This window comes from Pteropus medius, unplaced genomic scaffold (assembly GCF_902729225.1).
Source record: "Pteropus medius unplaced genomic scaffold, Ma_sr-lr_union100, whole genome shotgun sequence".
In the NCBI taxonomy this organism is placed as follows: domain Eukaryota; kingdom Metazoa; phylum Chordata; class Mammalia; order Chiroptera; family Pteropodidae; genus Pteropus; species Pteropus medius.
The window spans coordinates 310,998-325,032 of NW_024348304.1; the positions used below are offsets into that span (position 1 = coordinate 310,998).

General features: G+C 39.3%; 1 protein-coding gene and 1 long non-coding RNA gene across 4 annotated transcripts in view; one reads left to right on the forward strand and one right to left on the reverse strand.

Annotated features, from left to right (window-relative positions):
* USP53 (ubiquitin specific peptidase 53) overlaps positions 1-11,462 on the forward strand; it is a 43,081-nt gene extending 31,619 nt beyond the window's left edge. For both annotated transcript variants that reach the window (XM_039879502.1, XM_039879503.1), the window contains 2 exons: positions 6,639-6,735; positions 7,616-11,462. In XM_039879502.1, the coding sequence (XP_039735436.1) occupies positions 6,639-6,735; positions 7,616-8,606 (1,088 nt within the window). In that variant the 3' untranslated portion in view covers positions 8,607-11,462. The remainder of the gene's footprint in view (positions 1-6,638; positions 6,736-7,615) is intronic.
* On the reverse strand, positions 65-13,217 carry LOC120616203 (uncharacterized). 2 transcript variants are annotated; one of them, XR_005656518.1, is made up of 3 exons: positions 13,044-13,217; positions 3,002-8,365; positions 65-2,133 (listed from the first exon to the last, which is right to left on the reverse strand). It is a non-coding gene; the product is annotated as an uncharacterized LOC120616203 (long non-coding RNA). The 2 variants fall into 2 exon arrangements; XR_005656519.1 differs by lacking the exon at positions 65-2,133 and having other exon boundaries at positions 3,028-3,272; positions 4,837-8,365.
* Positions 13,218-14,035: the final 818 nt, after the last annotated feature.

The following is a 14,035-nucleotide window of genomic DNA, read 5'->3' on the forward strand; positions in this document are numbered from 1 at the left end:
GAGCGGGAAGGGGGAGCGTGTCACCCGGGATCAGGGAGTAGGAAGGGGGAGCGTGTCACCTGGGATCAGGGAGTGGGGAAGCGGGGACCATGTCACCTGGGACAGGCTGGTCCGAGGCCGTACAGCAGTGACAACTTGAGCACCTCAGTGTTAGAACACCAGTCTGCTCCTTGTTCACGAGCCGTGTCCGGTGAGAGTCCGCATGCTGTCCCTGCCTGGTGGTGACGCAGGTCCCCAGGCTGACGGGACTGCACCCCACACGTGCCCGGATTGCCACGGGGAGATGGGGTCGAAGGAGGACACGGCAAGGAGAGCCACGTGTAAGGTCCTAAAACTTCACCCAGAAGCCACACGCGCATTCCACACACACCTCAGTGGCCAAGGCCCATCTCTGCCCGGCTCGTCTTGGAGAGGGTGGAAAAGTGCCATTTTACAGGTGCCTGGAAGTGGGACTGGAATAAGTGTGAGCAGTCCTAATGAGAACTGCAGAAACCAAGGACCAGTGGGGAAAGTGGCGAACAGCCTGCTGGGAAGGTTCAGCTTGGGAGCCATGAATATGTAATGGTGTGGCATTACTGTAGGCGAGTGGTTAGCAGCACGCAGCAGCCCAGAAGCAAAGAGAAATAGGTGTTTGGCTGTGCACAGAGTCAAGGGTGTTGCCGAGTGGCCCACCTGGAGGACCTGGGGGAGAGGGACAAGGAGATGATGTTGGGGGGGTGGGGGGGCGGCTGCCGAGGTTGCCGCCAGAAACAGTGTTTTGAAATTTTAGGATTCAGAGGGTTGGCAGGGATATAATTTTTCAAAATAAAAAATAGCCATGAAAAACAAATTTTAAAGTTTGTTTTTAGTCTTTTATCATCCTGAAGGCTTTTGTGGAGATTATTTTTCAGGTTGCAGACATTGATTAAGTGATGAATTATTTTGTTTTCATCAGATGGTATAATATCAGAAGGAAACACTTATATTAAGGAAGTAACCTTCCTTTCCTATATAAAATGTCTCGCCTGTTTCAAAAGTCTGATAAAAATCCGGTAACCAAGTATTACAGGAAACAGTAAAGGGCTGGCCAGAAATCAGCAGCAGAAGTTGGCGAGATTGAACAATACCGCAGGGTCAGTGCTCTTCACAGAACGCTGCTGGCTTCCTGAGAGTAACGAAAACACGGGATCGTAGAGAGGGTGATGGTCCAGAGTGCGTGGCTGAGGAGCGTGGACGTGGCTTTCACCTTTTGATGTGACAGAGATGTACGTAACCCACTTAGAAATGACTTTTTTATCGTGGTAAAGCACACATCACAGAATTTGCCATTCTAACCATTTGTAAGTGACAGGTCTGTGGCTTTAAGTGTATGCACGTTGCGCAGTCATCACCGCCATCCATCCCCAGAACTCTTTCTTCTCAAACTGAAGCTCTGTCCCCATTAAGCACTCACTCCCCGTCCTCCTCCTCCCAGCCTTAGTGACCACCATCTACTTTCTGTCTCTATGAATCTGACTCCTCGAGGGATCTCAAATAAGTGGAACCTTAACTGTAGCTGTCTTTTTGTGACTGGCTTATTACTTGACTCAGCATGATGTCTACAAAGTTCATTCATGTTGTAGCATGTGTCAGAATTTCCTTCCTTTTTAAGACTGCATAGCATTACATTGTATGATATACCACATTTTTGTTTTTCCATTCATCTGTCGAGGGACATTTGAGCTGTTTTCAGCTTCAGGCCATTGTGAATATTGATGCTGTGAGCACCGCTGTACAAATGTCTGAGAATCCTTGCTTGCAGTTCTTTTGAGCACATACCCAGAAGTGAAATTGCTGGATGCTTTGGTGAGGCTGTGTTTAATTTTTTGAGGAATAGCACAGCATCTGCACTATTTTACATTGTTACCAGCAATGCAGAAGGTTCCAACTTCTCTACATCCTCGCCAACACTTGTTATTTTCTGGGGGTTTTTTTGTTCGTTTTTGATAATGGCCATCCTAATGGGTGTAAAGTGGTAGCTTATTGTGGTTTTGTGTAACCCACTTATTAAGTACATAAATTGCATATGTTCAAAGCCTACCATAGTTCTTTAAGCTGGTCTTTGCCTTGGTTAGTGTTCATGCTTTGGGGTGTCCATGTGTCCCCTCCCCAGATCTAGGTAAAAAGATTAGGCAGTTAGGAACATACGTCTGGAGCTCAGGGAAGATTATGCCCTTGTAACCATCTACGCATTCTGGAATTGAGTAACAAACATGGACTGCATCGCTCAGGAAAACTGGAGATTTCAGGGCAAAAAATAGACCAAAGGAAAGAACTGAGTAAAAGAGGTGAGCCCAGGATGGAGAGAAGGGGCCACTCTGGAAATGCAGGGGGAGTGTCTGGAAAGGTTGAGGAAACACAGGAAAGGGGTTTTCACCGGGAAACCGGGAAAATGGGGGGCTTCCAGAAGAAAAGTGGTCACAGATTAAGCAGGGTAAGGACTACAAGGTGCCAGTTTGATTTAGCCGCTAGTCCTTGTGATATAGTAATAGCAGCGCTAGAGGAATATTAGGAACAGAAGAGGGACTGAGGTAGGGCTGAGGTGGTCAGAAGTAAAGGGCTGTATTGTTTGTAACTACTCTCAAATGGTTCCGGAAAAAAATGGGGCAAAATGTTAATAAAAGGTGAATCCAGGTAAAGGATACATAGGTATTTGTACTAGTTTTAATCTTTCAACTTTTCTGAGTTATTTTGAAGTTATTTCCAAAGTTCTTTTTAAAATTACAGAATAGAAAGTAAATAAATGAAAAGAAATGGATTTTGCATATGTCTATCCAAACCTTTGCTGTGAATAGCAAAGAAGCAGTGTGTACAGGAGAGAACGCAGCCAAGAGCTTCATTTTGCCTTTGTGTTGCAGAGGGTTAAGAGAAAGGTGTGAAGGTCAGACCAGGACAGATTGATGGAGCGGAGTCTCTGGAGGTGGGGCAAGAAGGAAGCAAGGAAGTAGAGAGGAGCGTGAAGGGGGGAGGAGCTTCTCTGTACCGGGAGGGATGGGGGCGTGTACATGTCCCTGTGGCTGTGCACCGTGTCATCCGGACAGTGCGACGTGGTCCACCCTCTGGCCTCTTCCCCATGACGAGCGGCTGGCTGCTGCAGTCAGTGTACGTTAGCCCATTACAGACGATGCACAGCAATCCCAGAGGGGTCATTAGGCCTTTCAGAAACCTTTGCCCTTGGCTTTGGAGTATGCGATACTTGGCCTAATCCCAGTCGATCGTAGAAGTCAGGATTAGTTCAGGCTGAGGACCCCGATCTTGGAAATGACGAGTGAAAGAAGTTATCAGTAGTCAAAAAATCTGTAAATTCCCTTCATTTCTTACTATAAAAAGTCTGTACCTCCCCTTTGTTAAGTGAAATATACTACCCTTAAGTTGTTAAATCTTAGTAAGTGAAAACATTTTATTGCAAGTTTTTACACGTACATAAGTTTTGTTATTCTCTAAGATTTTTTTTTGTAAATTGCAGAGTATATTCATTTAAAGTAAGTATATTATAAAGTATATCTAGAGAAAGAGGTACTTTTAACAGTTGGGTTTGTTTCTGTGCATTCTAAATTTATTTTCTCTAAAGTTTCATAGATTATTGAGAGAAAGCCTATCAACACATATTTGTTCTGTATTGCTGTGGCCTAGCATCACCAATGTTTATGTTTTTTTTAAAACCATAAACTTTCAGTATCGAAATTAATTTTTTAGCAAAATAACATTTTATGCTTTTCTTTTCAATTCTAATTCCAATGAGGAAGGAAGTTTCTGATTCCTGCCTTTTTATCTTGTGTCACCCAAAATTTAGTTACAGGGTAGATTATTATACCCCAGAGTCTCTCTACTCCTTATGGTACATGGTAAATTTAGCCAGAAATATTTATCCAGTTAAAGTCTTGTGATTTTTCTAAAGTATTCAAGTTTTATTTAAATGTATTTTTTATTGTAAATAAGGTCATTAGTTAGATTCTTGCCCTTGAATGTTCAGGCTTCCTAATTGTGGCGTTACTGTTGAAATCTGAAATGTCCCCATGCAGCAAGAGTGAGATCACACTGTCTCGACCAGCAGTTTGGTTTTGTTGCTACACAAGTCTGTTTTAAAGCCAGGTTATCTTTTCAGATGAAGTGTACATTTTCATTTTTTTGTATACGGTACAAGATCAGCATTATTACTTTAAAGCTTCTTGCCTTGACATTGTGGTGTCTTCTGTGCGAAGTGTTAAAATTGGACTATTTTAGATTTGCAAAGAACCTGGAGCCAAAATTCCCAGTAAAGACACATGGATGTCTATGTCAGCAGAAGAGAAAAATAACACATCTATTTTTAAGTTAGTTGGAATTCCGAAGTCAAACCACTTGGTCGAATGCCTGCCATAGTGATATTAAAATTTCAAACATATTTACAAAACCTCTGCTGCCTCCTGCTGCCTGTTGTGTGGATAATTTAACAGAAGTTAAGAATTCTAGAAGAATTAACTGTTTCTTCTTGCGTTGGTAAATGTTAAACTTGAAATTATGGATAAATTAAGAAGTAAAGTAAACATCCTGGAGTTAAAATAGTGGGTGGAAAATTGTAATGTAATTTCAACTTACGAATTTTTCAGGCTTTAAAGATGGAAACATTATTGAGGTTTTTACATTACATTTTTTAAATCATAAAGTCATTGTCAAGAAAAGGCTTAGTTTCTGAGTCCCAGGCGGTATGGCAAGTTTATAAGCAACTAAGAATCTGGGATAAATTATACTGTACTTTATTTTTAAGATAAAGGACACTTGAGAGACTTGAACTAGGTTGTGAGGACAGTAGGAAAATTTGTCTGTGTTTATACTTACCTGGCCCTGGATCCATGGGGTTGGGACATGGCAGAGGCAGGTGGGGTGATTTGAAAGAAGAACGGTATATTTTTCATGCGATTGTTTATTTATTCTGCAGACTATGTCTTCTGTGCAGGCCTCTGGGAAACAATAACAGAAAAGTGGGGGTAGCATGCAGTAGAGAGCGAGCTTACTGCAGTGAGTGCATGAGAGTTACTCTCAGACAGATGAATGCCAGACTTATAGTTTCCCTCATTCTACTGTCAAGTTTTATTGGGAGGCGCCAAACACTCTGTGAGCAACATCGCATATAGGGCGTTAAATTCTCAGATATATTACACAATTCTTTCTTGGAAATTGCTTCATGATCTAACTTGCAAAGCCTGATCAAAATCAACTAATAATTTTTTTTGTAAGATAGTATTTAGATGTTTAGATTCCAGTTGGATTTTGAGTGACAGCGTAGTTTTTAAAAATGTACCCAGAAGATCAACTTAGAGATGAAAAAGGCACCTAACATAGAGTCCCCTGTTACAGTGTAAAACATAAAGTGGCTGTTTTACTACCTTTGATTTCGTTTTCTTTGCAGTCTTCAATTCACAGATTTGGCGTACGGTTCAGTAGAAGAATGAGAATGAGAGGAAACTGAGATAAATGAACTAGAAAAGATCATCTAAAAATAAGGAGAATGTAGATAGTCTTACTAGAAATGTATAGAAGTCTAGGCAATTAATTGAAAATTCAAGCTAACGCCACGTTTCGTTAACTTCTGTGGAAATCAGCACATTAAAGTATTTCATGATGTCCTTTGATGTCCACACCAATGGTCTAGTTCCATCAGAGGGAGATTCGGTGTGACGACCCTGTATTTTAGTGGCATAGAGGGAGAGCACTGGCTTGGGAGTTAACCCGGCTCGGTGTGAGTGCTGCCACTCACTAGCTGTTTAGCTGGTAGTTCACTTAGTTTCCTGGGTGTAAGAGCATTGTCTTCCAGAACAGCCGTGACTGAGATTAAAAAGCCAACTATTTTTCATCAAGTACAACAGTGGTTTCCAAACTTTTTGACATCAGGATATCATTATACTATTAAAAATATTGGAGACCTCAAAGAATTCTTTTTTCTATAGTTATGTCTATTAATATTTGCTGTATTAGGCATTAAGTCTGAAATTTTAAATATGTATCCATTTAAAGAATGATTTACTTAATGCATAATTTTGTGACCTCCGTGTATCCTCATTCAGAAATATTGGTTTGCTAAATTATGCAAGTCTTCCAAATGTTGGTACATTTCTTTATATCATTTTTTAAGCCACATTTATTAATATCACCACAGATAGAAGCAGAAAGTCTTTATAATTATCAAGAAGCTACAAAACACATGGTAGATACAGGTTTTCCAAAATTCTTACTTTTATCTAAAATTTGGAATTTTATCTTTGGCAATAAATACCACCAGTTGTTTTTCTTGAAGTGACATGTTCACTTCTTTAATTTTCAAGAAAATTTCTGCTAGATAACCAAGTCTGAATAACCAAAGTTTGTCTGCCATCTTTTCAAGTAGAAACAGTGTTCAGTTGTAAAGATTAAATAACTGTTACCAACTTCTTGCAACCTGAGTCAGCAGTCAGTAAACAGTAGCTAGTTCATGGTGGCATATGACATTTTACATGTTGTCATAATACCTCTCACCCATTTTTGTTTATTGGAAGAGAATGACCTGTTCATCTAAAGCCTCGTGTAAATCATGGAGAAGTAGAAGTGGAGCCGAGCACCGTAGGTCATTCAAATAACATCGTCCTTCTCCCCCCGCTCCTTAGGCTTCAGGAAAGAACTCAAGAACTTGGAAGTAGGCGGCAAAGCGCATGAGCGCCAGCCCGAATCACATGTACAAGTGAACAGTCCTTTGATTAACAGGTAATCGGAGATATTTGGAAATGTTAAACTTTTATTATTAAATGCAAGTGTTACAGACACATTGTCTATCAGAAAGGCATCATATATACTACTGCTGTGGAAGCGGTGGGTCTGCACTGTCACGGTGCCTCCGTTGCTGGGGACTGACCGGTAGAAGGATGCAGACCTCAGGGAGAAGGGCCGGCCATTGACAGGACCCACTGCGGCCGGCTCGGTCCTCACAGCGTTCTCACAAGGTGGATGATATTTCACAAAAGAGAAAAGGTGGGGCCTGGGTTAAGTAATTTGCCCAAAGCTGTGGAGCTGAACATAGCTCTCGTCTACCTAGCAGAGCCCCAACCCTTCCCACCATTCTGTTCCAACTGAAGCCCGTGTGGTTCACATGCTGAAAATAATCAGATGAGCAACAATAATTTGCGATGTGATATCATTTATCTTCACCTTAAAAGTTAATTACTACCTACTGGAGCTAATCTTGATTGACAAAATTATTTTAAATTAGTATATTATCCTTATAGCATTATATATCAAAATTTAAGTGCTTTTAGTGGTGTAAACTTTTTACTGTTGGTTGGAAAGTGTTTTAGGGTATCTTACTGCAAATAAATGTAATTTCAGTGTTTGTCGGTTGAAGATACATATTTTTAATCACACTTTTAATTATTAGAAACTTGATTTTAGTAATCGCAGGTATTTCTGCTAAGTATTCATGTATTCTGGCATAAAGATTTTGGATTCGGAATATAAAATGTTAACGGTTCTGTTTTGTTACAAAAATAAACTGTACATTGGGAGGTTAAATTACAGGACCAGTGTTTGTTTTTCTCCAGTTTTGCATATTTGTATGTGCTGTTTAGCTTGTTTTGTCTTTGTATTTCAGGTCACACGCACGTGAATCCAACGGAAAGTTATTCCCTTTGTCTAGTCCGCCAGTACTCAAGGACCAGATAGCAAATGAGCATATCCACCAGTCAGATGAACAGAAACTTGAAAAATCAAGTGACTGCAAATTTTCTGAGTGGCACAATATAGAAAATGCTGAGAGAACAGGTTTACTTTTTCACCTCGATGATAATTCTGCTTCTGGAAGGAGAATGAGCAGTAATGCAATCGTCTCGCCATCCTCACCGTGGCCCTCACACCCGAGAACTGCTGGCTTAAAGCCAGAAACTGCTCCTCACACCAAGCAGCAAACGGGGGCAGAGCAGTGTTACACCGAGAACTCTGTGTCTGGGGAGCATGTAGTTCAGGCAGCCTACAGGTCTGATGGGCGTCTGGTGCCAAAACTCCCTTGCCAGAATATACCACCGCCTTTGCCACCAAAAAAATATGTGATAGCCAGTGTGCCACAGTCAGAGAAAAAGGATTCTGCGCCTGACGTCAAACTTACGGAGATGCTCAAAGTCGGTCCTTCTAGTCTTCCGAAACATGGCTTCAGTACAGCTTCAGAACCAGGTTCAGAAGTGAGTGCACATTTGAACGATGAAAGACTCAAGGAAACATTTCAAGTGAAAGAGCATGTGGGCAACGCGCCGAACCAGCCATCCAGCTCTTCGGCTCACGACGTTCAGGCAGATGTGGGTCCAGCTGTCGATGCTTTGTGCCAGCCAGAAACAGACTCCACTTCCACCTGCCCAAGTGAGACAATTTCGTTAACTACCTATTTTTCAGTTGATAGTTGCATGACTGATACGTATAGGCTGAAATACCATCAGAGGCCCAAGCTCTGTTTTCCAGAGAGCAGTGGCTTCTGCAACGAGAACTCACTGTCTCAGAGTGAGAGGGGGCTGGGACCTGCGTTACATAGTAGTCTTGGTTCAAACCGCCCCTCTGAGCAAAGATACAAACCTGGCATACACTGTAATAGATAAACGATGAAACCGGCACACTCACTCTCAAGAGACCAGACGAAACCTAGTGAAAGATGAAATTAAAACCGTGGCGTTTTTAAAGCCACTGATCACTTTAACTTCCTCTCTATATTTTTTCATTTTGTGATAATCAACTTATTGGATATTTTAGGGAACCCTTTGAACAGTCTTGGCATGCTTCGAAAAAATAGAAAATGAGGTGCAAAAACTCATTTACCATTTGCTGCTGTTGAATAAGAATGGAATTCGTTCCTGTTTTTGTGTTGGTAGACCCACAGGTGTTATACTAACCAGTACTCGTGTTTGTGGGTTGGTAAACTGTGCTAGCTGAAAATGCCATAGACAAATGGCTTGCGTGGTCAAAGCAGGATTCACTATATAGGACTTTGTCACAACCAAAAGAATGCTTCGGCCATCTATTTCCGACTTCTGTGATAGTCTCTGCATATGACTTAAGTGTCTTAGAAATATCGACCCATGAGATTGACAGCAGTTGACCAAAAAAAAAGCCTTAATGAAAAAGAAAATTTTAAATTCTCAAGATCAAAACAGAAGAAACTGAATTTTTCTCCTAGAACTCTACTTTCCAAACGCCTAGTTAACATAAATTAGGCCTTTGACTGTTGTGTGTATTCATAAACATTACTACAGCCAGGTAAGCTAAAAATAATTAAAATACTTTCATATATTTATTTATCTTGCTACAGTTTTTCTAATTTCATATGAAATGTGAAAGCTTTTTATTTTGGTTTGACTGACTTTGGGCTGCTAGTACCAACGTTAGGAATAACGTCGTGCCCTCTTCCTGGGAATCTCACTGTGACTGCCGACATGTCCCCTGCTGTAATCTTACCTAATATAGGTTGTCAACCCATTTTATTTTCTGATTCTTGAATTTAAAAATCTTTCTGGGTTTCCAGATTAAATTTTTGCCATTCATATCGAGATTTAATTTTAATAAAATTTATTGTTTTGAGCATCCTTCCCTTTTTTCTATTCTAGCCATTTTACCCTACTTTCGTGGAGAGGGCTTTTTTATTTCTAAACAAAATAAAGGAATTTTCCAAGATGATGATGACTTTCCAAGTGTGAAAATTCAACTGCCTTATTTCATTAGTTGTCATTTTATTTTGTGCTAAGCTAGTAAACCGGCTTAGACTAGTTTTATCTTGTTCACTCCAAACAATTGAGAATGATAGAATTAAAATTTTAAAGTGTATAGCTATAACTTGACAATTCTATAAACTAATTAGTAAATTTAATATTTTGAACAATTCCACAAATTGTCAAATATTCCACATTGTAAATGAATGAAAATACTTCTAGACAAAAAGAAAGTAATTGCTTATAAAAGTCTAACTTCACCCAGTTACCCAGTCTCGGTCAACTTTGACTTCATACTAGCAGTTTTTAATAGCCTTTTCTAACTATAACAGTGATTATTACTTTATAGTCTCTCAATTTAGAAATACTTGAATATCAAGTAAATTAAAATTTATCTTTTAAGAAAGCTTATTTTTTAACATAACTTTTAGTATGGAACATTTGTAAATATTGTAAACTTTGTAAAATTGTGTTTGAAATGTCTGTATTTAAATACTGCTTTTGTAACATTGTGATATACTAGAAAATGGGCCTATTTCAAGTATTTTTAATAACTTTCAAAAACATTCTGTGTAGGTTATTTTGTTCTTAATTTTTTCTTGGTCAAGATGTCCAGTTGAACTGTGTTGTCTGAAATAGTTAAAACTAATTTCTGATATTTAACAGCAATCTCATAGATTTATATTTTCAACTCAGTTGAATTGCAGATGTCAAATAGAAATGTCCGATTTTGGCTTTTTTTTTAAAAGACTGTCCGGTTGAAACCTCCTGAATCATGTTATAGTACTAACAAACTAGAAACTGACCATTTGTTTTTATGTTGATTCAATACTTCAAATATAGAGTGAATGCATATTTAATAACTAATCATTCACATGTAAAATTTTTATTTTTAGGGTGCCTATTTATTTTTATAGGTATTTCGTTTATAAGCTTATTATACTTTTGAAATAATGCAACCAGCAATTGTAATGTTCGAAATACTTATCTTCCAAATGTTCTATTTTCATGTGAAATTGTTTTTTCCAGTTCAGTTTTTTTTTTTTCAGATAAACTGATCTTTAAGTTGATATGGTTGGACTTTTCTTTGCATTTATCAGCTATGGCTTCCTCTTCCCCAAGATGGATTATGTATTTTATGAGAAATGTTAAGTCAATTTAAAGTTCAAGGATATGTGAACTATCACAGGAGGCTGCTAAGAGTTCAGCTCCAGTGAGGACTTCTACAGGAGTTGGCAAACTTTCTATACAGCCAAATAGTAAAGGACTTAGGCTTTGTGGACCTTGTACCAAACCAGCTACTCAGCTCTGCCACTACAAGGTAGAAACAGCAATGAACAATATGTAAATGATGGGCACGTGTTTCAGTAAAACTTTGACACTGAAACTTGGGACTTCATGTAATTTTCACATAACATGGTCTTTTTATCAATCAATTTAAGATGTAAACATAATACTTAGCTCACGGGCGTTATAAAAATCTGGCCCACTGGCCATAGTTTGATGACCCTTATCCTTATCTACATTAAATGCCTTTACTGACCCTGAATATCCTGTGGTCCCTGAGTATATTCTAGTGCCATTTCAGGACTAGGTACATGGAGCAGTTTACATCCTAAATTTTCACTCCTACAGACTTCCTCACAATTGCTTATCAGCCAGTTCATTTCAAATAGTTATTAAAGCAATCATTTCTCACATGAAATTGTTTGTGAAACTTACCAGATTAAAATCACTTTGCTATTCTTTTGATGTCTTTGTTTTTGTCACAGCAAGTTTGCCAGCTTCTCTTGGTGTCCTATTTATCCACTTAAAAGCCTTCAGTGTGGATACTTTAAGCAGTCCCTCTACGAGATGGCACAGTTCAGTGATAGGCACAATTCTTACTCATCACGTGTAGGAAGGATTCAACCCTCATGCTGCCACCATTTCTGTATGCCATTTACAGGCATGCCCTAACACTGGAAGATGAAAGATTGCTCCGTCTTCCCAGTACCAGAAATTCCCAATATTCGATAGCTGTGGTTGGAAGCTGATTTTAGGCTTGGAAAGGTAGCGTGGATTGTTTGTGTGTGGCCTAACGTTAAGCTATATGAGAACTGTTAATCCTCTTGCAACCTCACTACCAAGTACTTTGTTGGAACAAATGCAGATCAGACCAGATTTAGCTATACAGTAAACATTTATTGGACAAAATTATTAGCAAGCAGCACAAAAACAGTTCATAGAATGTTTGCACACTCAAGGAAATCCCAGTTGTTTCTCTAGATGCTTCAACCTTTACATAAAAGGTTTCCTTTAGACAGATGCAACAACACCCTGAAAGCGTAATTGTTAATCTTATATTCGGCTGTTTAAATCCTCCAAAAGCCATTCCAGATTCCACTCCAACCTTAAGTGCCACTGTAAAAGGCAGACGTGGAGTTTACCAGATCTATGCCTTGATTTGGAGGGGGAATATCCTCAAAATACATATGCAATTCATATGTATCAAATGTCACCAATATCAACCACTAGAGGCTATTTCTCACATGTTATTATAAAGGAATTTCTTTTCTTGAGAATGGCTTCTCAAGGGTTTATGGTGGCTGCTCTGGGAAGGTGACCTGTTTAAATACCAACTGAGCACTTTTAAAATGTGAATTCTTGTTAACATATTTAGATAAAAGAACGAGAAGGTAAGCTCCATGAAAACTAGGTTTCTTTTCTTCACTGCCATACCTGGCCCATAGTAAGTGCTCAAATAATTGCTGAATGAGTAAACAGGCCGACTCTGCTGAAGTATTTCAGAAAGTTACAGAAATTATAAAAATAAACATGTTTTGGCCACGAGCATTCTTAATGCAACCACAATAATAAAAAATAGATTTGGGACACACAATCCTGTTTGAGTTCAAGAGCTTAACAGGAGGAGGGGCAGCTTGTGGGTAAGAGCTTTCCAATACTGGATATTGCCAACTTTCTCTAAGATCGTATCGATCTGGCAGCCACAGCAGAGGCTCACTTAATCTAAAAATTAAACAGGTACTCACAGCCAATACTTTGTGGACCTGCGTTTTCTGTATAGCTTTTAACTTCTCAAAGCCTTCCCTTGCTTTTGAGTAATTTATTTTTTTTCAATAGTTCATCTTATTCGTTATATTACTTGCATCCCACCAAAACCTGGCCAACCCTTAACATGTTAAACATACTACTATAATTCTTAATGAATACACTAAACTTTTCTGTATAAATAATTTTAATTCAGCTCCTGTAAAGCCATCAGGTGTTTGAAAAAAGTTCTTACACGAATCAGAGTCTAAAGAACTCAGCTATGAATGGGTGAGATCGTACCCATTTAATATAGTCCCCCAGATAGGTAAGGATGTGTAAAATGGAAGGAAGGTCCCTTAGAGTGTGAAATTCTGCTGTTGCACAATCTCGTCTGTCTTCTTTGTTCAAGTTGTAGTCATTTTCAGAATCCATTCCAGGAGCCAACTTCTTCATTGAGATATTAGGCAAACCATTCTGTAAAAGCCAAATATTTGTCAACAGTGTTTCTTTTTTCTTCCAATTTTAATTTTGTATGCCACTTTCTGAAATTGTTTCAGTCATTTGCCAATTCTTAAATGATTTACATACTGCTCTGAGAAGAAAAAAATGGCCTGAACTAGTCCCCCTAAGGCTTTCATTTTGTAACCGTCTTACACCCAGAGGTGAAAATTCAGGCCATTAGAAAAAACAAAACAAAACAAAACGCTATACATGAGGTATCAGCCTCTACCAAAAAAGGAGGAGGTAGAGAACAGTGGAAACTCCTTAACAAATGGTTCAACAGAGGCTTTTATAGAGATACCCACCTCTTCCACTCTCCTTCCTTAACTCCGTCTCCCAATCTGTCACACTCTCTAAGAAATCAGATACAGTGGGGCCTCATACACAACGATCTTACGCCTAAATCTCTGCCAGAACCTGGAGGTGGATTAGTCACAACCCATCCAGTTCATAAGTGTGATGACCGAGACGTTAACATGGTGAATAAGCAGTCACCTCCAAAGTCCAAAGGGCTGTTTAGTGTCGTGACCAGCCCCACTGCTTCCACAGGCCCCTCCTCAGCTCACTGCTGCTCTCCTTCACCTGGGCCTGAGTTAGCATCTCAGGCCTGTGTCCCTCTTCTGGTTCTGCTGCTCTAGGTTCCCTTCCTTTATCTCCTGCCAGTATTGTCTTTTCAGAATTAAGTGGCAATGAAAATGGAGAGCAAGGATTTTTTTTCAAGTGTAATCTACAGAATTTTGTTTTGGGATGTGTGGGGGTGTAAAAAAAGTCAGAGTCCCGGGTTTCTGGGA